The sequence below is a fragment of the Eimeria acervulina genome, genomic scaffold, assembly GCF_000499425.1.
Source record: "Eimeria acervulina Houghton genomic scaffold, Eah_scaff572, whole genome shotgun sequence".
Taxonomy (NCBI): domain Eukaryota; phylum Apicomplexa; class Conoidasida; order Eucoccidiorida; family Eimeriidae; genus Eimeria; species Eimeria acervulina.
The window spans coordinates 2,501-15,522 of record NW_013549717.1 but is presented as its reverse complement, the minus strand read 5'-3'; the positions used below and the strand labels follow the sequence as shown (position 1 = coordinate 15,522).

The following is a 13,022-nucleotide window of genomic DNA, read 5'->3' as shown; positions in this document are numbered from 1 at the left end:
ATATATATATATATATATATATATATATATATATTCATATATCTGAGGTGTATATGCATCTGCATTTGAGGTGTATACCTCATTGGGTGCATCTTCAAATGCAGGTTGAAGCTCTTCAGTTCTTCTTTGATTAACAACAGCTCTGAGTTGAATTACTTTTCGGAGTGTATGTGCAGCTTCTTCTTTCAATGCCTCTTCGCTCTCCGAGTCCGAAGCAGCAGCTGTTCCTGCTGCAGTGTCTTCGGTTTCGCTAGCTTCAAGATCGCTGTCTTCTAGCTGCTGCTGCTGCTGCTGCAGCAGCAGCTGCTGCTCTGTCTCGCGCTGCACAATCTGCAGCTCTTCGTTATCCTCCTTAATAACAACATCTATCAAAGAACCCTTAGGTGCTGCACCTGCTCTCATTCGCTGCAGCATAGTAGAGGGCAGCGCGAGCAGATTTACTTCCTGCTGTTTCTGCTGTTGCTTTCCTTCTGCTGTTGCTGTTGCTGCTGCAGCAGCAGCAGCAGCAGGAGGCAGTCTAGGGGGTGGTAATGCTGCACTGTCTTGCAAGAACTCTCTTAAACATTCAAGAGATATAGGTAAGAAAGGAGGCTTAAGAGCATCGTTAAGGTCTCCTTTGCAGCATACACCCCAAAGCCTCTCTAACTCTGCTTCTTTTTCTGAGTTTAATCCTAAAGAAGCTGCAGATACACTCCAGCAGCCGCTGCGGCGAGCTGCTGCTGCAGCAATTGCTGTTATCACCACTAACAGCTTACCGTCAAAAAAATCAGCTAGCTCACGCCCATCTAAAAGCTGCAGCAACTGCTGCTGCTGCTGCTGCAGCTTCCCCTGCTGCTCTTCCTGCTGCTGCTGCTGCTGCTGCTGCAGCAAGAATTCGTTTGCCTTCCTCAAGACAGCTTCTGCTTGTGTGCAGAACAGCTTCAAAGGAGCATATAAAAACTCTGATACAAATTTACATTTGCTGTAGGAAGGACGGTAGCCGCTGCTTCGCTGCAGCAGCAGCAACTCGCGCTGCAGTGCTGCAGACAGCAGCAGCAGCTTTGCTACAGCAGCAAACCGCTGCAGCTGCAGCGGGTCTTCCTGCTCTAACTTCTCCTCTTTAAATATTTCGCAATAACTCTCGACAAAGAAATAACGCAAAGGTGCAGTCTGCTGCTGCTCTTGCTGCTGCTGCTGTTGCTGCGCCTGCTGCTGCAGCTTCTTCAGCAGCTTCTCTCCCTCTTCCTGCTGCTCGCTTCCCAGCTGCGGCGGCAGCAGATCTATATCTTGCAGCATTTGTTTGTGCTGCTGCAGCGCTTGCTGCAGCGAGCACTGCTGCTGCTCTTCAGTTCCCCTCTCCTTTCCCTCCTCGCCATTGCTGCTGCTGCTGCTGCTGCTGCTGCTGCTGCTGCTGCTGCTGTTGACTCTACTCTCCATAACTCTCCATAGGTTAGCCCCGGCGTAGCAGGAAGCTGAAGCAGCAAATAGTTTAGTAGGTTTGATGACGAGATCTTTAAGAAAAGCAATATCTAAGCTAAGGCTGCAGCAAGCAAGACACAGACTTTGCAGCAAGAACGAGCAGCAGCGAGAACCCCTCTTCTTAATTTGCTGCTGCGCTTCCTGCAGCAGCTGAACAGCTTCAAGCGGCAAAGCTTTATCTACCTGCCACGCACGTCCTGCTCTCTCTAACTCTGTTCGAGGATCCTTTAATATTCTGCTATTTTCTTCTTCTTCTTCTTCTTCTTCTTCTTCTTCTTCTTCTTCTTCTTCTTCATCATCATCATCTTCATCCTCTACGCCTTCTAGAGCTTGCTGCTCTTCTTCATTATTAATAATATGTATATCATTGAGCAGCAAAAAGAGAGGATGCAGAGAAGATACAAGTGCAGCAAACTCAGAGCCGCACCAATCATCAAGAACTATAACATCTACGTTTTGCTTCTGAAGATGCAGCTGCAGCAGCTGCCGCAGCAGCAAAAAAAGAGGATGAACAGCAGCAGCAGCAGCAAATACTCTGAAGAATATTACTTTAAAATTGCCTCCTGCTTTTCTTATACGCTCAAGCAGCAACTCTGCTTGATAGATTATTCTTAAAGGTTGTAGACCTCGTTTAATATTAATATGTAGATGCTGCTTCTGCAGCAGCTGCAGCAGCAAACCGTCTCCCGATAAAAAAAATAGATATCCGCCTCCTAACTCTTCTATTAACTCTGTTTGTGCATGCGGCAATAACGCAGCCCACAGCTCTAAGCGAGGTATAGGCGTCTGCAGCAGAACAATAGAAGCAGCATTTGCTGCGGAGACTTCTGCGCCTATCTGCAGCTGAGATTCTAACTCTAATAAACCTGCTGCTGCTGCTGCTTCTCCTCCACCGCCTCTATCTTCATCACGTACACCTGATGATGATATATTTATATCTTCGTTTCTACCTCCTTCGGGCAACGCTTCATCCAGTGCAGACATTGTTGCAGCCCTGTATGCATGCGTAGCAAGGTATTTCTTTTAATTCAATAGTGCTGCTCTTAATCTTCAGATATATATATTAACTCATTACACACAAACTCAGGCAACAGCAACAGCAACACCAGCTACAGCAACAGCTGCAGCTGCAACAGCAGCAGCAGGAACAGCAGCAGCTGCTGCAGCAAGAGCGACAGGGAGAGAGATTGTTAATGCAGATGTTTGCTGTTTAAAGACAGAGGACATGAAGAAGGAAGATAAATAATAATATAATAAAAGAGCCCTACAGCTCCAGCCCTAAATAATAAACAGCAGCAGGAAGAGAGAAAGAGAGAGAGAGAGAGGTAAGAGATAAGAGAGCTGCTGCACAAAGAGATGTGGTGATAATAAGTTAATACGAATTCAATAACATAAGAAAATATAATAAAGAAATGCTGAAAATGCTGCTGCTGCTGCTGCGCCTTCTACACCACCCCACTGCTGCTGCAGTGCAGCAGTGAAGCAGCAACAGCAGCGGGAGATAATACAAGAAAAAGAAAAGATGAGAAGCAGCAAACTTATGCTGGAAGAAGCCTATTTAATCTTTTAATAACTAATGCCTCACATGTTTTATACTGCGAGAAACATAGACGAGTATATCTTTAAGAACTGCAATCAGATCTTTAGCAGCTCCTTAGCTAGACCCAGACAACACAGAAGAAGCAGAGAGGCCCCGCTCTTAGCAGCAGCAGCAGCAGCAGCAGCAGCAGCTGCTGCTGCAGCAGCAGCAAGCCTCTCTACTCATACACATACATCGAATTCCTTCATTTTTCTTCATTTAAAACCTCTTTATGCTCTTATTTTATCTTTTTAATTCGGTCTAGGGGTATATAACAACTGCCTGCATGCGCAGGAAGCTGCAGCAGCTGCTGCTGCGGTGACGACAGCTCTCGACTTCGGGAGAGATTGTGAAAGAAGAAGAGAATGAAAATAAATAAATAAATTGCAAAAATGTGCAATTTAAAATCAAAAAAATATATTACAATTCAATACTAAAGTGTTGTGTGTGAAGGAAATATTTTCTACTTCCTTCAGGTGTCTGTACAGCTCAAAAATATCTTTATTAATTTATTTTATTAAATAATTAAATCGATGCATATATTGAGTATTTAAAAGAATAATTGTTGTTTATTTCTCCGGGAGTTTATTATTTATTTCTTTTTCTTTCTTTTGTATGCATATTTCCTCTCTTAAGATATTCTTAACAACAACTAATAATACTAAAGGGGGGTAGGCTAGTAGAGAGAGAAAGAGAAGATAATAATAATAATAATAATTATTATTATTATTATTATTATTATTATCTTCTCTTTTCTTTGAACATCCACTTCACTTCGCTCTAGTAGAACAAACCGATGCAGCAAATGCTTCTAAATAAAATATTTTTCTCTTCTCTGTCTTTCCCAATTCTTTTTATTTGATTTTATTTATTTTATTTTATTTATTTTATTTTATTTTATTTTATTTATTTTGTTTTGTTTTATTTATTTTATTTTGTTTTATTCATTCCGTTGATATTCTTCTGCTACTTCTATTTAAGCAGAAGAAGCAAGAAACACAAACATCTAACTTAAGTATAACCACCATATATATATATATATATATATTATTATAATTATTATTGTTGTATTACTTAGGTGTATATAAACACTTATATCAGATACACATAAATATACATTATCATAAAAATACAAAAATATATATACCTATACATATATATATATATGCATACATATATGTTTATACTTAATACTTATTCGTATTGATATATATATATATAAATTATATATGAAAGGTTTGTGTTCGCTGTACACCGTAGGGGGTTCTTTCCCTCCATAGCAGAGATATATCTGTGCCGTAAGTCGCAACAAACGAAAGAAGAGCATAAAGATGAAGAAAAAATAAAGAAATGCATATTTCTTTTAAAGCAGCGTAAATGAACACCAACTTAAAGTGAGGAGGTCTTCAGAAACAGGAAGAAGACGAACCCTTCGGACCTTTCTTTTATATTTTCTTCTTGCAGCGCTGCAGACTCTGATATGCGCAGTAGAGAAAGAAACCAGAGAGCTTATTCATTCAGACGATAGCTGAAGAGAACAAAGGCGGCTGTCCGTTGTCTGTATTCAGCCTCTGAGCTGTTGCCTGCGAGTTCAGGGTTTAGGGTTTAGGGTTTAGGGTTGGAGGTTCTGTTGAGAATACGCGCGCATTTCCCTGGGGTTGAGTATCTCCGGAACAGCTGACGGAGGAAAGTAAAAAAAAATAGGGAAAAAGAGTTTATTGATCTTCTTTGCATTGATTCGATTAATTCAATCAATTCAATCAATTCAATCTATTCAATCTTCAGGCGAATTCTTTGATGAAGGCGGCAGTTGTCTGCACGAGAGAGGAGAAATACTTAGCGGAAAGGAAATCAAAATGTCGAACAGGGAATTCTTTTAGCTTTATTTTATTCTTTTCATGCTTTTCTGCATGCATTTCCACCATCTTTCGAATAGGCTCGATCGGGCACAGAGTGTCTTCCGAGCCTGCAATGATAAGGGTGGGAACCTCGAGGAAATTGACGGCAATTTCTGCGATCATCACATTCAATGGATTCACAAAAGAAAAAGAAACAATTCTGTCCAGACAATTCACAAAAATACCCGAGGTTTCCGCTTCATTTCCTTATTTCTGTATCTGGGAGCTGCCTATACACCTGAACTATGCGAATATTTGAGGTGTACGTGTAGTTTTCTCGCTTACCGTCTACTTGAAATCTCGTCAGCCAGAACAATGTTCTTGCAGCCAATTTATTTTCCCAAGCCCCTTCCAATTTTTTATGCTCCAGAGGCGTACGAGAGGCCCAGAGCTTATATTCGTCTTCAGAAATAAAAAAAGCGCTGATTCCCTCTGCGGTAGTCGGGCGTGCAATTGGTATGTACACTGCAGAATCTGTAGAAAAGAAACTCATTACGACGTCATTCAGAACTGCCCATAATATGCCTAAAGCTTCACCAAGCCCTCGTTGCTGCACATACATCAAACACAGCACCCTCGATGCACCTTCAAACAGCAACAGCAGCAAGCAAGAAAGAGCAACACGCTCATCATTAATGCCTTTCTTTTCTGTTTTTCAATGCCTTGTATACAGCAGCATGGAGGTGAGAATATCTGCAGCTGTACGTACACCTGAATTGTCATACTATGTTCTTTTCTTTACCTTTATTGTATTGTTTTGGGCGTTTCTTCCGCTGACGAATGGAATTGCAGCAACAACAGCTTTAATACTGTCTTTTATTTTGTTGTTTTCTTTATTAAGAAGGCTTGCTGTGGCTAGGACAAGGGCTCCCCCTAAAGAAGCTCCATATAGCATTATACGGTGTTGGTCTACACGCCCGCCTAGGCCGTTAGATGCATGCAGATGCTGCAGCACTGCTTTTAAATCTTCAATTTCTTTGTGAGGGTTCGCTACATGACGCGGCGTTCCTTCAGATACACCCCAATGTCTATAATCAAATATAACAACTGCAAATCCTTCTTCTGCTATGTGCTGCGCAAACGGCACCATAGACATGTCCTGAATACAACACACAAAACCTAAACCCTAAACCCTAAACCCTAAACCCTAAAACCCAGAGAGAGACAGATAAACAGAGATAAAAATAGAGAGATGCAGATACAGACAGAGACAAAGAAAGACGCAGAGAGAGAGAGACAGAGAGAAAGAAAGAGGGAGATATATATACTTATATATATATATATATATATATATATAGAGAGAGAGAGAGAGAGAAAGATATATATCTATATATACAGAGAGAGAGAGAGACAGAGATATATATATATATATATCTATAGAGAGAGAGAGACAGAGAGACAGTGAGAAAGAGAGAAAGATATATATATATATATATATACAGAGAGAGAAAGGGAGAAGAAGAAATAAGAAACTGCAAGGCATAGAGAGGACAAGCAGCGAAAAGACTAAACCCAAAAACAAGAAGAACAGATCTAAGCAAATATACAATAATATATATATATATACATATATTCGTCTGCAGAAGATAAAAACAATAGCCGAAATAAAGATAAAAAGAAGATAAGATTAAAAGAGAATATTATCTTACCTTCTGTACACCCAAACCATAAGCAGCAACAACAACTGCAGGAGGATTAACTTCTTTCTGCTGCTTTGGAGGCATATACAGCCAACTGTGCAGCTTCAGACCCTCCACCTCAACGAAAAAAGATAAACGCTCAAGTGAACCCACCTACGCATTGCAGCAATATAGATAATATATATATATAGATAGATAGATAATATAGATAATATAGATAATATATATAATATAGATAATATATATAATGTATAATATATATAGAGTATTATCTATATATATATATATGTATGTGTGTGTGTGTGTGTGTGTTAGTGTGTGTATATATTTATATACAAATATATGTATGTATATTTACATATACTTATAATATTATGTATATATATATATAAAGACAAATAAATATGATAATATATATATATATATATATACAAAGAGATGTATATATATATATATATATATATATATATATTAGTGTAGCGAAGTGCAAAACCTGCATTCGAGTAGATAACAGACGCGCAGCAGCTGAACCAAGGAGAAGAAGAAGAAAGATAAAAGTAATTTATTAATTGTATGATTTATTAATTTATAATTATAATTATATTTATTTGTATTTGTTTTGATTACTTAATTATCAGAAGAAGACGTAGAAACAACATCAGGGTGAAGAAGGAGCGAAGTAGGTGTATGAGAAGAACTGTCTTTCTTTGTGTTATTTTGTTTTGTTTATATTATATTAAAATTAATTTATTTAAAAATACCTTTATTATATTATTTTCTTCTTCTTCTGATGGTTTATATTTCATTGCTGAATTTGTTATCGACTCCTTCAAGCGGAGTGCTGCGAACAAAGATATTGCTGCAACAATAACAGCAAAAAAACTCTTTGAAGCCATCATAAAAAGCTTAAAAATAATTAATTTTTAATATTATTTTTATATTTTCATCCTTTTTTATTTTCTTCTTCCTTTTCAATCAAAATACAACGTGCATGCATACACACAGCCCTCGTTAAGACGGGGCTGAAGTATAAATAGCGAAAAAAAGATAAAGTTGTTATTAAATAATTAATATTTATAAATAATTTATTTATTTTTAATTAAAAATCAAAGGAATTCATCCTTTAATATCTTTTTAGCATATTTTTATGCTGAAGTTTAACTCCTTTAAGAAGTTGAAGGTGTACACACAGAGCAAAACAAAACAAAAAAAATAGACAGCTAAATAATAAATTAATTAATTATTTAATGCACTTCTTTAATTCTTTTAATTTAAATGCGTAAAAGAATGAAAATAACACACAAAAAATCGTAAAGACAAGACCCCCCTATGGGTGTATAATATCTATATGCATATCTATCTATCCGTCTATCTATCTATATATATATATATATTATATATAGTATATATATTATATATGTTATATATAGTATATATATTATATATATACATTATATATATCTATATCTATTTATCTACATATATATATACATACATATATATATATATATATATGTACATATATGTACATATACATACATATGTATGTATGGATATAGATATAGATATACAGTGTACATATACATGTTTATATATATATATATATACATGGTATACATGTATATATATATACATATTCAATTGCATTATCATTTAGAGTTATTTTTCTTTTGTTTCTAAACGCATTATTTTATTAGCTGCGTTATAAAAAGCAAATTGATGTTAATACAAATGCAAAAAAACTTTAAAGTTTAACCCGCGATAAAGATATGCTGCAGCAACAACAACCCTGATAATTATATATTTACTTTTATTCACAATGACTATGCAGCAAATCTCGACTAACCTTAGGGTTTAGGGTTTAGGGTTTAGGGTTTAGGGTTTAGGAGGGTTAATTAAATACCCCTAATAGCTTTCTAACAGCGTCTCCCTTTAGTCTGTTTCTCTTTATAAATAAATTAAAGAATTGTCTGTTTAATTAATAAATAATAATTTTTAATTTATTAATAATTATTAATAATTATTAATTAAATAAATAAACAATTCAAGCAAATGTTTTTGTAAGGCCGTTCATCTGCAATATAGCAGAACTCTCCTATTTGCATTCATACACCCTAAATAAATAAACAAATAAATAAATAAATAAATAAATAAATAAATAAACACTAATTTATATGTAATATATATTTAAAAAGAAAATATTAGTCTGAGGCTGTATATTAAATTAAATTGCCTTTTAATATTCTAAGACAAAAAATTAAACAAACCCGCAAAAGTTTGCAGCGCAGCAGATCAACGAAAAAATAATTATTATAATTATAATTAATATAATTATAATAATTATATTAATTTATAATAATAATAATAAATTATTATTATTATTATTATAAATTATAGGCATTATGTTGATCGTTATAATCCTAATAATTAAATACATATAATTATTAATAATTGATATTATTTATAATTATTTATAATTATAAATAATTATAATTATAAATAATTATAATTATAATTAATATAAATAATTATAATTATAAATAATATAAATAATTATAATTATAAATAATATAATTAATGTCTTGCATGATAGCCTCCGATAGATACTGCATCGAATGCGAACTTCCCTGCATTGATTTAGCTGCAACAAATTCAATCAGCTGCTGCAGCAGCAGCAGCAGCTGTTGCTGCTGCTTCATGTAAGCTGCTGCAGCAACAGCAGCAGCAGCAGCAGGTGCTGCTGCTTCATGTAAGGCATTTGCTACGCCACGTCATATCATCGTCAGCATCGGAGTCTCCTTCGCTTATCTCTGCTTCTGCTGCTGCTGCTTCTATTTGCTGCTGCTGCTTCTCATCCTTAACGGCTGCTGCTGCTGCTGCGGCTGCTTCTCTTTGCTGCTGCTGCTTCTCCTCCTTAATGGCTGCAGCAGCAGCAGCAGCAGCATATTTCTTTGAGTCGTCTGGATCCTGCGGTTCTACTTTGCATCGCTCTGGCATCTGCTGCTGCTGCTGCTGCTGCTGTTGTTGCTTCTGCTGCTGCTGCTGCTGTCTGAATTCTTCTGCTTTTTGCTTCAGCGTGCGCAGCTGCTTCTCCATTTGCTGCTGCTCCGCCTGCAGCTGCACAACCTGATTAACAAAGGCCCTTATATCTTTCTTTTCTTGCGCGATTTCTTGTCGTCCTTCTTTTATATCTTCAACAAGTTGTCGCTTCTTTGCATTTAGCTGCTGCTGCTGCCGCTGCAGCTCCGACGGCCCCAGCTCGCCTCTTGCTGCTGCATCTTTATCGAAATCATCAAAGAAACCCCAAGGCAACTCATTCTGCTGCTGCTGCTGCTGCTGCTGCTCAAGCTGCTGCTGCTGCTGAGCCTTTCGTTTCCGTTTACCTGCAGCAGCAGCAGCCGCTGCTGCTGCTGCTGCTGCTGTTGCTGCTGCTGCTTCACTACGCAGCTTCGCCACCTCCTGAGCCCGCCGCTCCTGCTGCTGGATCCGCTCTTCTTCTACCAGCACTTCGCTGCAGCAAATGTCGCAGCAGCAGCAGCAGCAGCACAAACGCTTGTCTGAAGCACTTCAATCCACGCAGCTACTCAAGCTCTTGTTGCTGCTGCTGCTGCTGCTATTGCTGTCGTTGCTGCTTGCTAGACAAGTCTCTGCCGAAGGCAACTTCTGCATGCAGCAGCAAGGCGGACAGCAGCAGCAGCAGCAGCAGCAACGCACAGCAGCAGCAGCAGCACCGGCGCGGACAGCAGCAGCACCAACGAGGACAGCAGCAGCAGCAACAACCACAACGCGGACAGCAGCAGCACCAGCAGCACCAGCAGCACCGGCGCGGACAGCAGCAGCAGCAGCAGCAGCAGCAAGGAGTAGCATGACGAGGTTAAAAGTTAATAGGTTTATTATTACCTGTGAAGTGCTGTAGAGAAAGGGCTATACCAGTGTGCTTCGTCGATGGCTGTTGTGAGTTCAATGCTGCTCAAAACAAATGAAGTTGCTGCTGCATCTTCTCCATCTGCTGCTGCTGCTGCTGCTGCTGCTGCTGCTGTTCCTTTAGTCTTTTCCTGCTTCTCAGAAGCATCTCCCGATGTTGCTGCTGCTCCTGCTGCTCCTCCTGCTGCTGCTCCTGCTGCTGCTGCTGGTGTTTCAGCTGTCTTGGCAGCTCCGTTGCTGCTTATATCTTCTTCTGCTGTAACATCGGAGACCTGCGGCTGCAGCAGCGCTTCATCAGGCTCTTCGATTTCATAGTCCAGCACATTTTCTTCGTCATCTTCATCTGCTGCTGCTGCTGCTGCTGCATCTGCTTGCTCCGCTGGTGCTGCTGCTGCATCTGCTTGCTCTGCTGGTGCTCCTGCTGCTGCTGCTGCTGCTGCTGCTTGGCTTCCTTCTTCGTCTGCTGCTCTTGCTGCTTCTTCTGGGTCATCAAAGAAATCGTCTGGAAGCCCCTCAGGCGTTGTTTTTGTTGTATTTGTTTTAATATATTTTGCTTCGTCTTTTTGCTCATCTTCCTCGCTGTTATATCCTTCTAGAATGAGTGAGTCTGCAGCAACTGGAGTCTTTGTTCTTGTTGCTGCTGCTGCTGCTGCTGCTTCTGCTTCTGCTGCTGCTTTTGCTGCTGCTGCTGCCTTTGCTTCTGCTGCTGCCTTTGCTGCTGCTGCTTTCTTTGCTGCTTCTGCGGCTTCTCTCTGCTGCTGTCGCCGCAGTCTCTCCTTACGCATAAGCTCTCTGACAGAATTCATTTTCTCTGTTCTTTAGTTCGGTGGAGCAGCAGCAGCAAAAGATGCGCAGCAGCAGCAGCAGCAGCAGGTGATCTGCAGCAGCAAATGATGCTGCTGCTGCTGCAGCAGATGATGTGCAGCAGGAGATGCTGTTGTACAGCAGTATGCGTACAAACACACACCGCAGATATTCTTTTTAACAGATAAAAAGGCTTAGGGCTGAACTAACTCCTAACGACGAGAAGAGATAAGGCTGCGGCGCCAGTGAGAGAGAGAGATAGTAGAGACGCATTGCCCTACCTCTTTCTGTATTCAGCAGCATAAACTCGTTTAAGCTGTTCGTTTTAAATATACAGCCTCTTGAATTCAATTCAATAGAAATCTGCTAAAGTGAATATTGTTTTGGGGCTGGAGGGGGAAAGAGAGCGCCTGTGCATGCAGCTGTGCATGCAAGGCGGCTAACAGGGTAAAGGAAGAGAAAACGAAGACGAAAGTGTTGAAAGCATATTTCAGTGCTCTCAGCAATACATTATATGGATACCTCTGTCCATACACCTGAAGAGCTGCACGAGAAGGAGAGGAAATATATAAATCAGTAGGAGTCTTACTGCCTTCAGTGCGTCGTCTTCTGGGCGGTGTTGCAACAGCTGCTGCCCTCTTACTTCATTTTCTTGATAAACAAATACTGTTTTTCAAGATTTTCTTCATTAACTTCGGAGGTTCAATTAGATAGAAGACGAAACCCGCTCGGGTTCTTCGTGCGTATTTCTGGCGCTGTTGGAGGGTGGTTGGTGTTTACGCTGCTGCATTTTTGTCTTTGTTTCTTTTAATTAAATACTTTATTTATTTAAAAAGGAATGGAGCTTATTTATCCTATTGGAATGCCTGGAGGCGGCGCCTGCGCCCTCGTAGCTTCCTACGCCTTCAAACCTGGTGTAGTTACAGTCAGTGCTTTGGGCGGCAGAGCTGCGAAGGCGATCTCCGAGGTAAATGCATAAGATTTTGTTTTGTTTTTGAATTTTAATTATTACTGTATTATAATTGATGAGCATCCGGATTTTTGCTGCTTTTTATTCATGAGAAAGTCCTCGATTCCGCGTTTCAATGTGCGGTGTAGGCGCTTTGTCTGTACACTCCAGAAGGCGAATTCAAAGAACCTGCCACCATTATCCGTTATTTATGCAGTAAATCTGAATCAAAGGCAGTTCTTCTTGGGCCAGAGAAGAACGCTGACGAACAGGTTAGCCGTCTCTCTTCATTTATCTTCTTCTGTGTTGTTTTGCTGTTTTTCTCCTGTATGCCGTTATATATGTTCAGTGATCGCCTCTCCTATTTATAGCAATATACACATTGAATGAATGAATGGGTAAAGGCTTCGATTGCTTTGATTGCGGTGTACTGTTAGCGTTGATGCAGCATATGTTTGTTTATTTCGGTTTGTTGTATCCATACACCTGGTTGTTTTTCTTTTCTGTCGTTGTCTCTCGTTAGCAAACATTCTCCTTTATTTTATTTCTTCTTTTTACTTTAGGCGGCTATTAATCAGTGGCTTTGTTTCTGCGCTCTAAAAGGATATGAAGTCACCGGTGCCAGCGATTTGAATGAATTTAATTCAGCACTTGAACGCAACACTTTCCTCTGCGGCAACAGCCTCACAGCAGCAGATCTCGTTGGAATGGCTTCCGTATATGCTTTTATGGTGAGCAGCACATAGTGTCTACGTTCAAGGGTTTAGGGT

General features: G+C 39.4%; 4 protein-coding genes across 4 annotated transcripts in view; 1 reads left to right on the top strand and 3 right to left on the bottom strand.

Annotated features, from left to right (window-relative positions):
• Positions 1-2,442, bottom strand: part of EAH_00043190 (hypothetical protein, conserved) — a gene marked incomplete at both ends in the record, with an annotated part of 8,271 nt that extends 5,829 nt beyond the window's left edge. Inside the window, one exon of the mRNA XM_013394993.1 lies at positions 79-2,442. Within this exon, the coding sequence (XP_013250447.1) occupies positions 79-2,442 (2,364 nt within the window). The remainder of the gene's footprint in view (positions 1-78) is intronic.
• A 2,376-nt stretch (positions 2,443-4,818) lies between these two features.
• Positions 4,819-6,659, bottom strand: EAH_00043180 (hypothetical protein, conserved; the record flags this gene model as incomplete). The annotated part of the gene is made up of 4 exons (XM_013394992.1): positions 4,819-5,048; positions 5,221-5,485; positions 5,678-6,034; positions 6,585-6,659. The coding sequence occupies 4 exons, from the start codon at positions 6,657-6,659 to the stop codon at positions 4,819-4,821; spliced, it is 927 nt and encodes a 308-aa protein (XP_013250446.1).
• Positions 6,660-9,320: 2,661 nt separating this feature from the next.
• Positions 9,321-11,305, bottom strand: EAH_00043170 (hypothetical protein, conserved; the record flags this gene model as incomplete). The annotated part of the gene is made up of 2 exons (XM_013394991.1): positions 9,321-10,086; positions 10,506-11,305. 2 exons carry the CDS (start codon positions 11,303-11,305, stop codon positions 9,321-9,323), a joined length of 1,566 nt encoding a protein of 521 aa, XP_013250445.1.
• Positions 11,306-12,165: 860 nt separating this feature from the next.
• The window catches only part of EAH_00043160 (multisynthetase complex auxiliary component p43, putative), a gene marked incomplete at both ends in the record, with an annotated part of 3,281 nt that continues 2,424 nt past the window's right edge, over positions 12,166-13,022 (top strand). The window contains 3 exons of the mRNA XM_013394990.1: positions 12,166-12,270; positions 12,402-12,524; positions 12,816-12,983. Coding sequence (XP_013250444.1) covers positions 12,166-12,270; positions 12,402-12,524; positions 12,816-12,983 — 396 coding nt within the window. The remainder of the gene's footprint in view (positions 12,271-12,401; positions 12,525-12,815; positions 12,984-13,022) is intronic.